Here is a 14983-nt window from a genome sequence, read left to right on the forward strand (position 1 = left end):
GTATGGGTATGTGTGTATGTGTGTGAGTGTATGTGAGTGTGTATGTGTATGTGTGTATGTGTGTGTGCGTGTGTGTATGTGTGTGTATGTGTCCGTGTGCGTGTGTGTGCATTGCATATCTGCAGCAGTTAGTTTGTTGCCAACATCGCTTTAAATTCTTGGGTATTTATGATCTGGCTGATCGCCATCAACAAATTATCAAGCATTGACTTTTGGAAAAAGTGAATCCCAGGACCACTCAAGTCCACTTTGTAAACATTGTTGCAAACACTTATGTGGCACATCACATTTACAATGTTCATACCAATTACAGGTAAGTCCATTTGTTGATCGGTTTCATGCACAGTTGGGTGGGGATCCAGAATGTGCTGTATCCATGTGGTTTCCAAGGTGTTTTTTTTAAGCAAGGGATGATGGTTTACATCTCTTGTCTTACCTAGATCAAACTTTTAACAGTTAAGCTAACTTTGGTAGTGAGATGAGCATTTTAATTGAAGTTGATAGCTTTCTTTTTGCTGATGAATCCAAGGGACTAACTGAAGCCACACTCTATTCATGTGCTTGTTTCTTTGAGTAACCATGTCTCAGGGGCCAATGACCTACTGTGACTCTCAGAGGTCACGGTACCACATAGCAATAATGTGTATGGGTGTATTTCCTGGTTAATTGCACAGACCCAGCTCTGAAGAAGGGTCATTGGCTTCGAAATGCTAACTCTGCTTGATGCTGCCAGACCTGCTGAGCCCTTACAGCAATTCCTGTTTTTTGTTTTAGTTTTTCAGCATCTGCAGTAATACAGTCATGGAGTAATACAGCACAGAAACAGACCCTTCCATCCAACTCATCCATACCTAAACTAAAGTAGTCCCACTAGCCTGTGTTTGGCTCGTATCCCTTGAAACCTTTCCAATCATGTACTTGTCCAAATGTGTTTTAAATGGTGTAATTGTACCTGCCTTTAATACTTCTTCTTCCAGCTCATTCCAGAAACACCCCCCCACCTCCCCCACCCCCGTTTGGGTGTAAAAGTTGACCCTCAGGTCCATTTTAAATGAAGGCAAGTGGGACTAGGTTAGTTTGGGGAACTTAGTCAGCAGAGACTAGTTTGACCAAAGGGTCTATTTCCATGCTTTATGACTCTTTGATTCTATGACTCAGTGGCTCAAAACATTAACTCTGTCTCTCTCCATAGACAGTGCCAGACATACTGAGGCTTCTAGCATTCTCTGTGTTTGTTTCTGATCTCTAGCATCCACAAGATCTTGCTTTTATTGAAGCACTCTGGTTGTTTTGTCTGATCAGGACACTTTGGCTGAATGCAGCCACTCCCTAATTAGATGGGCTCAGTAAATACAAGCCAGGAATTATACCTGATACTTCCTCGTTTATCAAACTCCTTGACAGAGCACTTAAATTAGCAACTGTGCTGCATTTAAAATACAGATTAGAAAATGATACCTATTTATTGACTTGCAAAACTTATACATCTAGCAGTTACAATTAAATCAATAGTGAGGAAGTAGTCATAAACGCCTGTAGTGGCCACAGCTTTTCGACAATAATAAACAATCCAAAGTCTTCAGCATAGAAGATATCAGCAAACTCACCAACTTGATCGACTGAGTTCTGGCAGTTCTTGAAAATGTCGCTGTTAAAGTAGATTTCTTTACAGGACTGAGAGCTACTTTGCTTTCACACACTGTGTCAAAATTTTACTTTCAATTTCAATATCCAAAAATAGAAGAAAGAAGGCAGCCTTGCTGTGATGTCGTTGCTGTTATGTCCTTATGAAACAAGGCAGCTGTTACGTAAGAGTCAGAGGTCTGCTTGACTACTCATTAAAAACTTTGATCCACATTCTGACATTGACTTCCTTTGTCTCTCCTTATACACCAAAGGCTTCACCACACTTCCTGATAGACAGAGAGCTTTGCTGGCTTTATCTGCCAATAGTATCATTGCTGGATTACTGCTTGATGAATGCCCTGTGTTAACTTCTTTCAGTGGCTACTCTTCCCATCCAAGATAAAAGACAAAAAAAACTGCAGATGCTTGAATCCAAAGTAGACTGGCAGGAGGCTGGAAGAGCAGAGCAAGCCACGCAGCACCTGGAGGCGGAGACGTTGATGTTTTGGGTGTACCCCTTGTAGGGGTGCTTCCCTTACACCAGAGGTGGGGAACCTTTTCATGTTGGAAGGCCGCATTACGTTAGTTGTAACCTAATAAGGCTGCACCCAAGAAACTTCAATTATATACTCTTCAAATTTCACATTATTTTGTAAAAATCTAACTACTATGTACTAACTAAAAAGAAAATTCTAAAGTTAACTAACCTTATAATGACTTTGGTGTGACTGATTTTTGTCGGAAAGCATTTGAATATTTGGTTGCAGCATGGAGGTCTGCAGTTTTAGCTGATCCTCTAGATGGGTATCCGTCATTTGTGACCTTAAGAGCGTCTTGCTTTTGGTTAAGTAGGAGAATGTAGATTCACAGCAATAAGTGGGGATTATTTTGTTGAATTTTCTTTTACTCTCTGGTATTTTAAATACATTCATTTTTAGAGTAAAAGGAAAATAAAAAAGGATGAAAAAAAACATATTGATAAAAAATAAAAGATTTGTTCTGCAAAATTTGGATTCATTCATAAGGCCACAGGTTCCCCACCCCTGTCTTACCCCGACCCCAGTCCTGAAGAAAGGTTACATTAGAAACATTGAATTCTCCACCCCCTTGTGAGAAACAAAAGCTCACTCACTTCAATAATTTCAGTCCGAGACCAAAAATCTGAACTAGTAGTGCCGCTTTATTTGTACACTTGCGAGTGGGTGCAATGTCTAATGCCAGGTAAGGCAATGACAAATACACATCAAATCCAACAAACTCTCGAAATTTATACAGTTTGAATCCCCATATTTTTTCTTATTTCATTGTTTGCCCCCTCCTCCGCTTATGTCACTCATTTCCTTAAGACTGATCCCACAACTTCTGTTTATCCGGCCTTGTCCGTGACAAATGCCTATCTCTGACTCCCATAAGGTTGTTTGACGTCATCCCATCCTTTGCTTACTATTATCTACTCCCTCCATCTGCGCTGCCCCTCACAGCATCTTATCACTAAGCCCTTTTAATTGGGGTTTGTTCCTGTGTCTCTGTACAAGTGGGAAACCTACTGTTTATACAGGCCTCTTTTCACAGCATTTTATCTCGTGCCTGTATTTCTACCATTGTTCTGTAATCACGTCTCATGCTAACATACTTCCTCTATGTAGTTCCCATTTTTGCTAACTCAGCTCCTAGCTGAGAAACAATCACAGACTAATGTGAATTCATTTACTCTGTATCAGAACTTATAATTTGCAGAAATAACATTAATTCACCTATATCCCACACCCTGATGCTGTTTGGCTGGCTTTGTTCTTTCAGATTTCTGCCGGTCTATTATTCCCATCCAAGGCTTGGCCTTGTTGATGAGTCTTCTAATCATAGGGGTTTAAGCTGGTAAGAGTTACAGATAAACCTAATCCAGACCACATCGATTCTCAGCATCTGGAATTGTTGAACTTTCCAATAGAAAAGATAACCATTTCATCCCTGCCCCATGCCAGCTCTCTCAATAGCAATCCATTTAGTTACAATTTTTCAATGTTTCCTGTTTCTACTTATTCAAATTTTGTCCCAATTTATTCTTAAATCCTCTTCTCAACCTCTCTCTTTTAGTAGTTTGGGTGAAAGTTTTAAATTCCAGCCTTTTATTTCTTTTACTTTATTCATCTTTAACTTGTGAGAAAGTGAGGACTGCAGATGCTGGTGTCAAGCATCGAAAAGGGTGGTGCTGGAAAAGCACGGCAGGTCAGGCAGCATCCAAGAAGCAGGAGATTTCGGGCATAAGCCCTTCATCAGGAATGTGGGAGAGGAAGGGGGCTGAGAGATAAATAGGAGCGAGGGGTGGGGGCGCGGGGGTAAGATGGCTGGGAAGGCGATAGGTGGATGCAGTTGGAGAGTGATTGTGATAGGTCGGTGGGAAGGATGGAGCAGATAGGTGGAAAGAAAGAAGGACAGGTGGTACAGGTCAAGAGAGCGATGCTGAGTTGGAGGGTTGGATCTGGGATGAGGTGGGGGTTGGAAGATAAGGAAACTGATGAAGTTGATGTTGATGCCGTGTGGTTGAAGGGTCCCATGGCAAAATGAGGCGTTCTTCCTCCAGTTGCGGGTGGCTTGGATTTTGTGGTGGAGGAGGCCCAGAACTTGCATGTCCTTGGAGGAGTGGGAGGGGGCGTTTCAGGGAACATCTCTGGAACACACTTTTCAACTCATCTTTAATTTAGCAAAGTTTTAGCACTTTGCAATCTTACTGTCAGATCTCTTCTTTAACATTCTCTGTTCCAAAGGAAATTTCTGCTCACAGCTAAAGATTTCATTGTGGAAACAGCTTTGTCATAGATTCATAGAGTCCAATGCTGCTATGCCAACCAGCTATCTTAAATTAATATAGTCCCATTTACTAGCATTAGGCCCATATCCCTCTAAACCCTTCCTATTCATATACCCATCCAGATGCCTTTTAAATAGTTGTACCAGCCTTCACCACTTCCTCTGGCAGGTCATTCCATATATACACCACCGTTTGAATGAAAAACTTGCCCCTTAGGTCCCTTTTTATCTTTCCCCTCTCACCCTAAACCTATCCCCTCTAGTTCTGGATTCCCCCCACCTCAGGGAAAATACCTTGTCTATTTATCCTATCCATGCCCCTCATGATTTTATAAACCTCTATAAGGCCTCCCTTCAGCCTCCGATGCTCCAGGGAAAACAGCCCCAGCCTGTTCAGCCTCTCTCTATAGCTCAAATCCTTGAACCCTGGCACCATCTTGTAAATATTTTCTGAACCCTTTAAAGTTTCACAAACATAGGGACATACAGCATAGAAACAGACCGTTCAGTCCATGTTGAACATAATCCCAAACTAAACTAGTCTCAGCTGCCGGCTCCTGGCCCATATCCCTCCAAACCTTTCCTATTCATGGACTTATCCAAATGTCTTTTAATTGTTATAATTGCACCCACGTCCACCACTCAGCCCCACAATTAATCCCTCTTCTGATCAAAGGATCGTGAAGCTAATTGTACCCCTGAAATACCACTTAGGCTGATGAATTAGAATTATTTGAAATGTGTGAGTTCTGGTTCAGTGAGTAGTACCATAGTCTCAGGCTCTAGAAGTTGTGTTTCTAAGATACCGAATCTGAGTTGGTTCTGCAGTTGGTGTGTTGCACTGTTATGGATGCCATCTCACAGATGGGATGTCAAACGTCAGGTCTCACCCTCAAGTGGATGAGAAATTTCCAATGATCCCACTCACATTATAAACAGTCTTTGCACTGTCTGAATTAATGTATACCACTGAATATATTCCATACAAAACCAGTTTGTTGTTTGTGAAATCTTGCGTGCAATTTCATTGTCTACATTACCAGAGTGATTTCACTCATAATGAATGATAATATTGTTTTCCTAAGTACTTTGCACATTGAAGAAATCTGCTGTCCTTACCCGATCTGGCCTACATGTGACTCCATCCCGACAGCAATGTGATTAACTCTCAAACATGCTCTGAAATGGCTGAGCAGGCAATCTGGAGACATCAAATTGCTCCAGGGAAGAGCACTGTCACTGTGTCTACATGACACAGACTACAGAGGTTTGAGAAGAATAATTAGGGCTACTTAATGAATTCTCACCTCATCAGTAATTCTCACACCCCAAGAATAAATAAAACAAATGTTACCTTTATCTTAAACAGTTGTCTCATCAAGAAGATTGCATTGCAATTTTTTTATTCTTTGGCTTAGATTTACTCTGCCATTTTTAAACACCATGCCTCATGTGCAAGTAATCCAAGGATTCCAAAGTTTATGAGACGTCTTAATATAAACAAAAAGGAAATTTTGGGCAAGAACTTTTCACAAAAGTCAATAAAATGTGGAGCTGGAAAGGCACAGCAGGTCAGGCAGCGTCAGAGGAGCAGGAGAGTCGATGTTTCGGGTTGGTCCCTTCATCAGGGCTGGGGTTATCCCCATTTCTGAAGAAGGGTCTCAACCCAAAACATTGACTCTTCAACTCCTCTGATACTGCCTGACCTGCTGTGCCTTTCCAGCTCCACATTTTATCAACACTGACTTCTAGCATCTTCAGTCCTTACTATCTCCAATTTCTCACAACTACTGTGTTTTTTTATTTGGATTGAGTTGTAACAATATTCAACACAAGATGACTCATTGCTGATTTACTCTGACATTTTAATGCAGTTTTCCAATATAGGCAGTGGCAATTCACAATTGAAAAGCAAATCAATGTAGACAGTGATACATCTTTAAAAGTATGCATGGTACACAACAGGTTATTTTGAGTATTGTCCTTATAAATTTATCTCTTCAGAACTCAGAATTCAATTTTCTCTGGTAGCAGATAAATTAATTCATACATGTAAAGTTCCTCTATGAATTGTTCAACTGCTATTTTAAACTAATTATGGAACTATTCTACTATTATAGAACAAGATATACTCAGGCATTAACATTATACCTGCTTGGAGTAAAATGTAATGAGTGTAACTTCTCTTTTTCACAACAATAGAAGGCAGTTTAGTTGAAACTGTAAACATGATATTGTATATTGCACAACATTCCTCTAATATGAAAGGATTTTCACATCCTGTATCTTTGGATTGGAGCATGACACAGAAATGCAACCCTCCATAGCAGCTATCACAATAGCACAGGCGTTTGTGTGTTTTAATTAGCAACAATTTTCTTGCTCCTTCCCATCTACTTGGCATCCACTCGTGTAGCTAGTCATATAGTGACCATTCATTATGTGTTTATTTGTAAAGTTAGGGATAGCCATTTCACCATAGTAGATGTCACAGCTAAATTGTTGCTCAGGTAGGGTCAGATGAATTGACATGGTCGGATCAAGCAAGTAGCCGCACCCAAAATACTACTCTATCTGAAATTACCAAAGACAGCACACAGCAAATTGGTCCTGGAACATCTATGATACGGTGACATAATGAATGGTGTTACTTATCCTCAAAACTTTTTCGGGAATGACGACTGTTGCTTGTAGTTGTTTGATTACAGAACATTTCCAGTGTTTTTGTTTTACTCAGTTAGGAGATGGGTGCATCACTGGCTGGGCCAGCATTTATTGTCCAAAACTATGTTTCCATGCTGCACATCTCTATGACTGTATGATTAGTTGCCCTTGAGAAGATGGTGATGAGCTGCAATTCACATGTTGTGAGTTGAGCCACAATGCCTTTAGGGAAGGAGTTCCAGGATTTTGCTCCAGCGACTGTGAAAGAATGACAATATACTTCCAAGTCAGGATGGTGAGTGGCTTGGATGTGAGCTTGCAGATGGTAAAAATTATTCTCAGAGCAATTGTAGTAAATGAAAGAAAAACTCTTTGTTGTGTTTGGCACTGGTTAATGCACTCAGTGAGCACATAGACAGGCACACATTTAAACAGGCAAGTGCCACATGACAATCATTGTGTCTACAATTCTATCACATCTCACCAAATAACAAGGATAACAATGTCTCAAACATTGACAGAACTGCAGCAGCAAGTATAACAACCACTTTATAGGAAGGGGTGATTTATTAGGAGGATGTAATACATAATTGACCAGATAAGCTGTGAGCATCATCGACAGAAATCATCAAGACATGCATCTGTGCCTGTATCTGCACTATAAAGAAAATCTGTGATGCAGTGGGATAATGCTAGAAATGGAATTTATATGCATGAGCATGTGTACCTATGTGAACATGTGCACCTTTATGTGTATGCACGTATAAATGCATATAAAGGAAGAGTTAATGAAACATTGGAAATTTGGACTTAAAATACTTAATTTGGACTTAAACTTAACAAACGTATTTGCCCGAAAGGAATTATTCTGCTATTGCCTATTGTAATAAATGGATCGACAATACAATTAAATGTGCTTCCGGGAAGAATCAGAATTGATGGATATGCTGATAAGTAAGCAAGCAGGGTTTAAAGTTGAAGAAAGCAGATTATTGGATGGAAGAACCTTTTCTTGTTCATGATATGCATAATATTAATAGAGAAGGAAAAGAGAAATTAGATCAGTCTGAAACAATGATCAAAAAAGAATTACCATAGAAATAACTCCTTACTTTGTTTTTTTGCAAACATGTTTGCTCATAAAAGAGCAAATGACTTTCTCACAACCCCAGCATCTGTGAATTACATGGGATGAATCTCTTTGATAACCACAGACATCACAGTGACCCCTGGTTTTTGCAGCTGCATTTTTATGTATCAGCTTCTTCAGATCTTTCTTGACCTGGTCATCTGCGTAAGCGATGTCCACCACTGTGATTCGTTTGGGATCCCAGATGCAGTCTTCTTCTTTCCCACTGGGAATGGAAAACATCCTGCAGTTCGGTGGGACCCAGGCAGAGTCGTAACCGTGCTGATGCCAGGTTCTTTGAAGGGGATGATTATCCACATCTATTTTCTTCACTTTTCCAACTCCAACTTTCAGCTTGAAGACCACTTTGTCACTTGCTGCTGCTAGCTTTGGATATGCTTTTGCTTTGGTCACATCTCTGCTAACATACACCCCTGCACCTAAGAGTCCGTCCTTGGATGGTATAAACCCTGACTTTATTATACTTGTAGCATTGTTTTTGTGGGTCCCGTGGTACATGGTATATCCTCTCCCATTTTTAAGCTCCTGTCCTGATTTCAAATGGCTATTATCCTCATGGATGACTTGCCATCCATAAAACTCAATGGACATTTTCTCTGAATGGAGTTCACCTTCTTCTGTTGCTATCTTGTAAGACCTGCAATGGGAAACATTGAAGTGTATTGCTAAGATCACACACATATCTGGAAGAAGGTTAAAAATCTCACTACACCAGGTTATAGTCCAGCAGGTTTAACTGGAAGCACTAGCTTTCGGAGCACTGCTCCTTCAGCAGGTCGTTGTGGAGTACATGATTGTAAGACTCCACACCCACCTGATGAAGGAGCAGCGCTCCGAAAGCTAGTGCTTCCAGTTAAACCTGCTGGACTACAACCTAGCATTGTGTGATTTTTAACTTTGTACACCCCAGTCCAACTCTTACATCTCCAAATTTATAGCTGGAATATACTTCCATAACAACACTAATTAACGATTGCGAAATTAAGAATTGATGTGTTTAGATTCAATTCCCTACGGTGTCGAAACAGGCCCTTCGATCCAACCAGTCCACCCCAACCCTCCAAAGAGAACCCACCCAGACCCATTTCCCTATGCACCTAACACTATAGGTAATTGAGCATGGCCAATTCACCTGACCTGTACATCTTTGGACTGTGGGAGGAAACCCACACAGACACAAGGAGAATATGCAAACTCCACACAGACAGTCACATGAGGCTGGAATTGAACCTGGGACCCTGGTGCTGTAAGGCAACAGTGCTAACCACTGAGCCACCGTGCTGCCCATGTGTAGATATATAGAAAGTGAAACCCCTTTACAATTGCTGTGCTATATATGTTTACATTGTCTGGACTTTATGAATTAATTTCCTGACATGGAACAAAATATGACATTTTGCTCCTCCTTGTTATTTTTGTCTGTATTCTTGTTTCAGTATGTTCAGGGATAGAACAAAGCTAATATTGAAATGAAATTACATGTATGTAGCCCCTTTTCAAGGCTCAGGAATTCCAATGTACTTTGCAGCCAATTAAGACAATTAAAATGTTTTCATTCCAGTAGTGGTAGGAAACACAAGAGCCACTTTTCACACAGCAACCTGCAACAAACAGCAATCTGACAGGAACCAGATAACCTGGTTTTGGTGTTGGTTAAGTGACAAACATTGTCCAGGACATTATGAAAGATTCTCTTGCCTTTCTACAAAATCTTCCCTTGATAGCCTTCAGAGAGAGCAACCAAGATCTCAGTTTGACATCCCATCCAACTATCTCCAGCAAGGCAGATTCTCTTTCATTATATATACATTTAGGGGAGGCAATGGCCTAAGGATATTATCACTAGACTATTAATGCAAATACTCAGTGAATGATCTGGGAATCCGGGTTGGGGGAATTTCACCACAGCAGGCAGTGGAGTTTGAATTCAATAAAAAATATCCAGAATTAAGAATCCACTAATGACCATGACACCATTGCCGACGGCTGGAATAACCCATCTGGTTCACTAATGTCGTTTAGGGAAGGAAGGCTGCTTTCCTCATCTGCCCTGGTCTACATGTGACTCCTGACACACAGCAATGTGGTTGACTCTAAACTGCCCTCTGGACAATGAGGCATGGGCAATGAATGTTGGCTTGGTCAGCGACACCCACATCCTGGGAATGAATGAAAAAATGCAGGGAATAATGATCTACTCAGTTGGCATCACCCACTGTTTTGGGGATCTTCCTTTAATACTAAATGAAGAAATCTCTGTACAGGGTGCAACCATTAATCACTGAATCTTGCTGATGTTAGGTTTTAATTCCTGGTAGTGTCTAGATGGTTTGTCTATTTATGTTTGTTTTAACAGATTGAGAGATCCGTTTTGATTTCTTTGGTAACAGGGAGCAGTCTCCCCAAGCTCCCTCATTCTTAACGTCTTCCAGTAGATAATCTCTGCCTGCCCTATCAAATTGAATTCCCCTAAACACTACAATTAGATTGCCACTTAACATTCTATGATCATGGGTAGACTATATAATCTGTCCTCTGGCGTGCATAGTATCTCATAGTCAATAGCAATGATCTTTTCCCTCGGGTTGGGCAGTCCAAATCAAGGGGGCAGATTTTTAAGGTGAGAGGAGAAAAATTTAGAAGTGACGTGAAGGACAGTGTTTTCACACTGAGGTTGTTTCGCATGTGGAATGAACTGCCATAGTAAGTGTAGGTACATTGACAACATTTAAAAGCCATTTGGACAGGTACCCGAATAGGAAAGTTTTACAGGGATATGGGCTAAATGCAGGCAAGTGGGACTAGTTTGGTTTGGGAAACTCGGTTGGCAAGATCGAGTTGGACTGAAAGGTCTGCTTATGTGCTGTATGAGTCTATGAAGGTCTGACCTTTGCTGATGAACACAAGGGAATTAACTGAGTAGAAGCCCAAAAGAGAGGCAGTCAGAGTGAGATAAAACCATGGAAAATTCACAGAAAGAATGGCACAGGTTGGGATGAATATAGAAGGTTGCAAAGACTGGTTGAAAACTGAAAGAAGAGGAGGGGATGTTTTGTTTACATCCTTTCAGAGGGATGTGCATGTCCCTGGAAACACAAGCAGTTGTTACTGATTCCAAAATGTGAATTTACTTAAGAGACCAGCTGAGAGTGAAACCACATTGCTATGGATCCGGAGTTACATACATATTTATCCTCTGTAAAGGACAATAGTGAGCCAAATGGGTTTTTTCCACAATTAAATGTAGCCATTATCACTATGACTGAGACTAAGAATAAAGTCTATCAGACAAGCAATGGATTTGTGAACTCATGTTCCCAGAGCACTGGGGGCACTGGATGATCAGTCGAGGAATATTTCCAATTGCCAAATAAAGTCGTAGTCTGGGAGCGACAGGAATCACAAACATCGATGATTGGAGATGTAGTGGACAGTGAAGAAGGTTACCTCAGATTACAACGGGATCTTGATCAGATGGGCCAATGGGCTGAGAAGTGGCAGATGGAGTTTAATTTAGATAAATGTGAGGTGATGCATTTTGGGAAAGCAAATCTTAGCATGACTGATACACTTACTGGTAAGGTCCTAGGGAGTGTTGCTGAACAAAGAGACCTTGGAGTGCAGGTTCATAGCTCCTTGAAAGTGGAATCACAGGTAGATAGGATAGTGAAGAAGGTGTTTGGTATGTTTTCCTTTATTGGTCGGAGTATTGAGTATAGGAGTTGGAAGGTCATGTTAGGACATTGGTTAGGCCACTGTTGGAATATTGCGTGCAATTCTGGTCTCCTTCCTATCGGAAAGATGTTGTGAAACTTGAAAGGGTTTAGAAAAGATTTACAAGGATGTTGCCAGGGTTGGAGGATTTGAGCTATAGGGAGAGGGCGGCAAAGTGGCTAGTGGTTAGCACTGCTGCCTCACAGCACCAGGGACTCGGGTTTGATTCCCGGCTCAGGCAACTGTCTGTGCAGAGTTGCACATTCTCCCTGAGTCTGCGTGGGTTTTCTCCCACAGTCCAAAGATGTGCAGGTCAGGTGCATTGGCCATGCTAAATTGTCCATAATGTTAGGTGGACTAATGTTGGGGAATGGGTGGGTTGCTCTTGAGAGGGTCGGCGTGGACCTTATGGGCTGAAGGGCCTGTTTCCACACTGTAGGGAATCTAATCTAATAGAAAAGCTGGGTCTTTTTTTCCTGGAGGCTGAGGGGTGACCTTATAGAGGTTTATAAAATCATGAGGGGCATGGATAGGGTAAAGTATTTTCCCTGGAGTGGGGAGTCCAGAACAAGAGGACATAGGTTTAAGGTGAGAGGAGAAAGATATAAAAGAGACCTAAAAGTCAACCATTTCACATAGAGTGTGGTACGAGTATGGAATGAGCTGCCAGAGTAAGTGGTGGAGGCTGGTACAATTACAACATTTAAGAGGCATCTGGATGGGTGTATGAATAGGAAGGGTTTGGAGGGATATGGGCCGGGTGCTGGCAGGAGGGACTAGATTGGGTTGGGATATCTGGTTGGCATGGACGGGTTGGACCGAAGGATCTGTTTCCGTGCTGTACATCTCTATGACTGTATGACTGTCACATTCACATTGCAGCCATTGGGGTCGGTTAGCTTGGATAGCTGATAAAGTGTGGCACTGGAAAAGCACAGCAGGTCAGGCAGCAGCCAAGAGTCGATGTTTCGGGCAGGGCCCTTCTTGGGGAGCTCTTACCCGAAATGGTGACTCTCTTGCCCCTCAGATGCTGCCTGACCTGCTGGGCTTTCTCGAGCACCATGGTTTTCAACTGCGACTCTCTAACATCTGCAGTCCTCACTTTCTCCTCGCTTGGAAGGCTGGTTTGCAATGCAGACGGATGCCAACAGCATGGGTTCACTTCCGATACTGCCTGAGGATTTGTTAATTGATTCACAAGATGTGAGTCACTAGCTGGGACAGCTTTTATTGCCCATCCCTAATTGCCCAGAGGGCAGTTAAGAGCAAGCGCATTACATGGGTCTGGAGTCACATGTAGGCCAGACCCCAGGTAAGGATGGAAGATTTCCTTCCCTAAAGGACATGAGTGAACCAGTTGGATTTTTCCCATTCAGGCTCATGGGCCGTTATTTGCACCTTCTCAAACCTTTCACCTCAGGCAACCTCCAGGTTCTCATCAATCTCTCCTTTGAATGAGAGAGTGGGACTACAATAATTTCACTTTTACTCCAGAGAAGTGGAGAAACTTGTTCAAACTGGCTCGGGTAATAATAGATATGATATTTTAACATTCCATTCTCCAGTCTATGTTTACAGCAGAAAAGATTAGCCATGTAACAAATGAAACAGTTTTGGTTTTACTGTCTGTTCCCTCTTACAACAGCCACAAACAGAATTTCCCATTTGCTTTTACCTCTCCCAGCGACTTCTTTTATATATTGAAAACAAATCCTGTTCAGGAAACAGATAACTGAAATATTCTGTTATGCTGAAACGGGATTGGAAATCAATTTGTCCACCCCAGTCCAACACCGGCATCTCCACATCAACCCAGAAACGGATCGATTTGTCTCTAAGTGTACCGAAGTGTGACTTATCACCTTCCCAATAGTTGTGAAAAAAAATCAGCAATTAAATTAATTAGACTGATTTGCAAAATCCTTACCTCCAGCTCCAGCTAAACTTCTCTCCACAGTTTCCAGACCCGGAAATCGAAACCAAATCTTCACTGAGCTAGAATTCATTTACTTTCGGTTCTGCCTGGGTAGGTTGGACAACATGCGTCGATTTCGCTGCTCCTTGGATGCTGCCTGAACTGCTGTGCTCTTCCAGCGCCACTCATCCAGAATGCTTTTGCTTTTGTCGCGTGCTGATGATTTTGAGTTGAGTTGTAAATGTTACACCTCACTGCGATTCCTTTCCTGTGCTCGACTTCTCCCGCGAGTTAATGGCGTTCCCTTCTTTTCGAGTGATGGGCAGAAGGAGCAAGGGCTTTGAGAGGAAAGAATCTTCCTCACACAACGAGGAATGAGGGTCTGGAAAGGCAAAGCCTAGAAATGTGGTGGAGGGCAAGCTCATTGAGCATTCAAGAGGACATTGGGTGGATAGTTGGATGGAAAGAATGTGCAAGAGTATGATTAAGTTAGATTGGATTTCCTACAGTGTGGAAACAGGCCCTTCAGCCCAACAAGTCGACACCGGCCCTCCGAAGAGTAACCCACCCAGACCCATTTCCCTCTGACCAATGCACCTAACACTATGCATGGCCAATCCACCTGGCCTGCATATCTTCGGACTGTGGGAGGAAACACATGCAGACACGGGGAGAATGTGCAAACTCCACACAGACAATCACTCGAGGCTGGAACCAAACCTGGGTCCCTGCTGCTGTGAGGCATGCAGGGCTAACCACTGAGCCACTGTAGCGTGTATGAGGATAAAGCAAGAGTTTGGCACTAGGTAATAGGGCACAATGGGCCGAATGACCTCCTCCTGCACTATCCAGTCCTGCGATTCACCCGAACAGGATTATTTGTTTCAAACAGCATTTCCAAGAGGGAGTACGTGGTGGTGTAAATCAGCACCCTTCCACTTGGTCATAGAGTCACAGAGATGTACAGCATGGAAACAGACCCTCCGGTCCAACTCGTCCATGCCGACCAGATATCCCAACCCAATCTAGTCCCACCTGCCAGCATCCGGCCCATATCTCTCTAAATCCTTCCTATTCATATACCCATCCAAGTGCCTTTTACATGC

General features: G+C 42.1%; 1 protein-coding gene across 1 annotated transcript in view; it reads right to left on the reverse strand.

Moving 5' to 3' along the window:
• gig2o (grass carp reovirus (GCRV)-induced gene 2o) overlaps positions 1-13975 on the reverse strand; it is a 69464-nt gene extending 55489 nt beyond the window's left edge. The window contains exons 1-2 of the mRNA XM_043676408.1: positions 13890-13975; positions 8211-8885 (exon numbers count right to left, since the gene is read on the reverse strand). Coding sequence (XP_043532343.1) covers positions 8211-8839 — 629 coding nt within the window. The 5' untranslated portion in view covers positions 8840-8885; positions 13890-13975. The remainder of the gene's footprint in view (positions 1-8210; positions 8886-13889) is intronic.
• Positions 13976-14983: the final 1008 nt, after the last annotated feature.

Source organism: Chiloscyllium plagiosum, chromosome 35, assembly GCF_004010195.1.
Source record: "Chiloscyllium plagiosum isolate BGI_BamShark_2017 chromosome 35, ASM401019v2, whole genome shotgun sequence".
Taxonomy (NCBI): Eukaryota; Metazoa; Chordata; class Chondrichthyes; order Orectolobiformes; family Hemiscylliidae; genus Chiloscyllium; species Chiloscyllium plagiosum.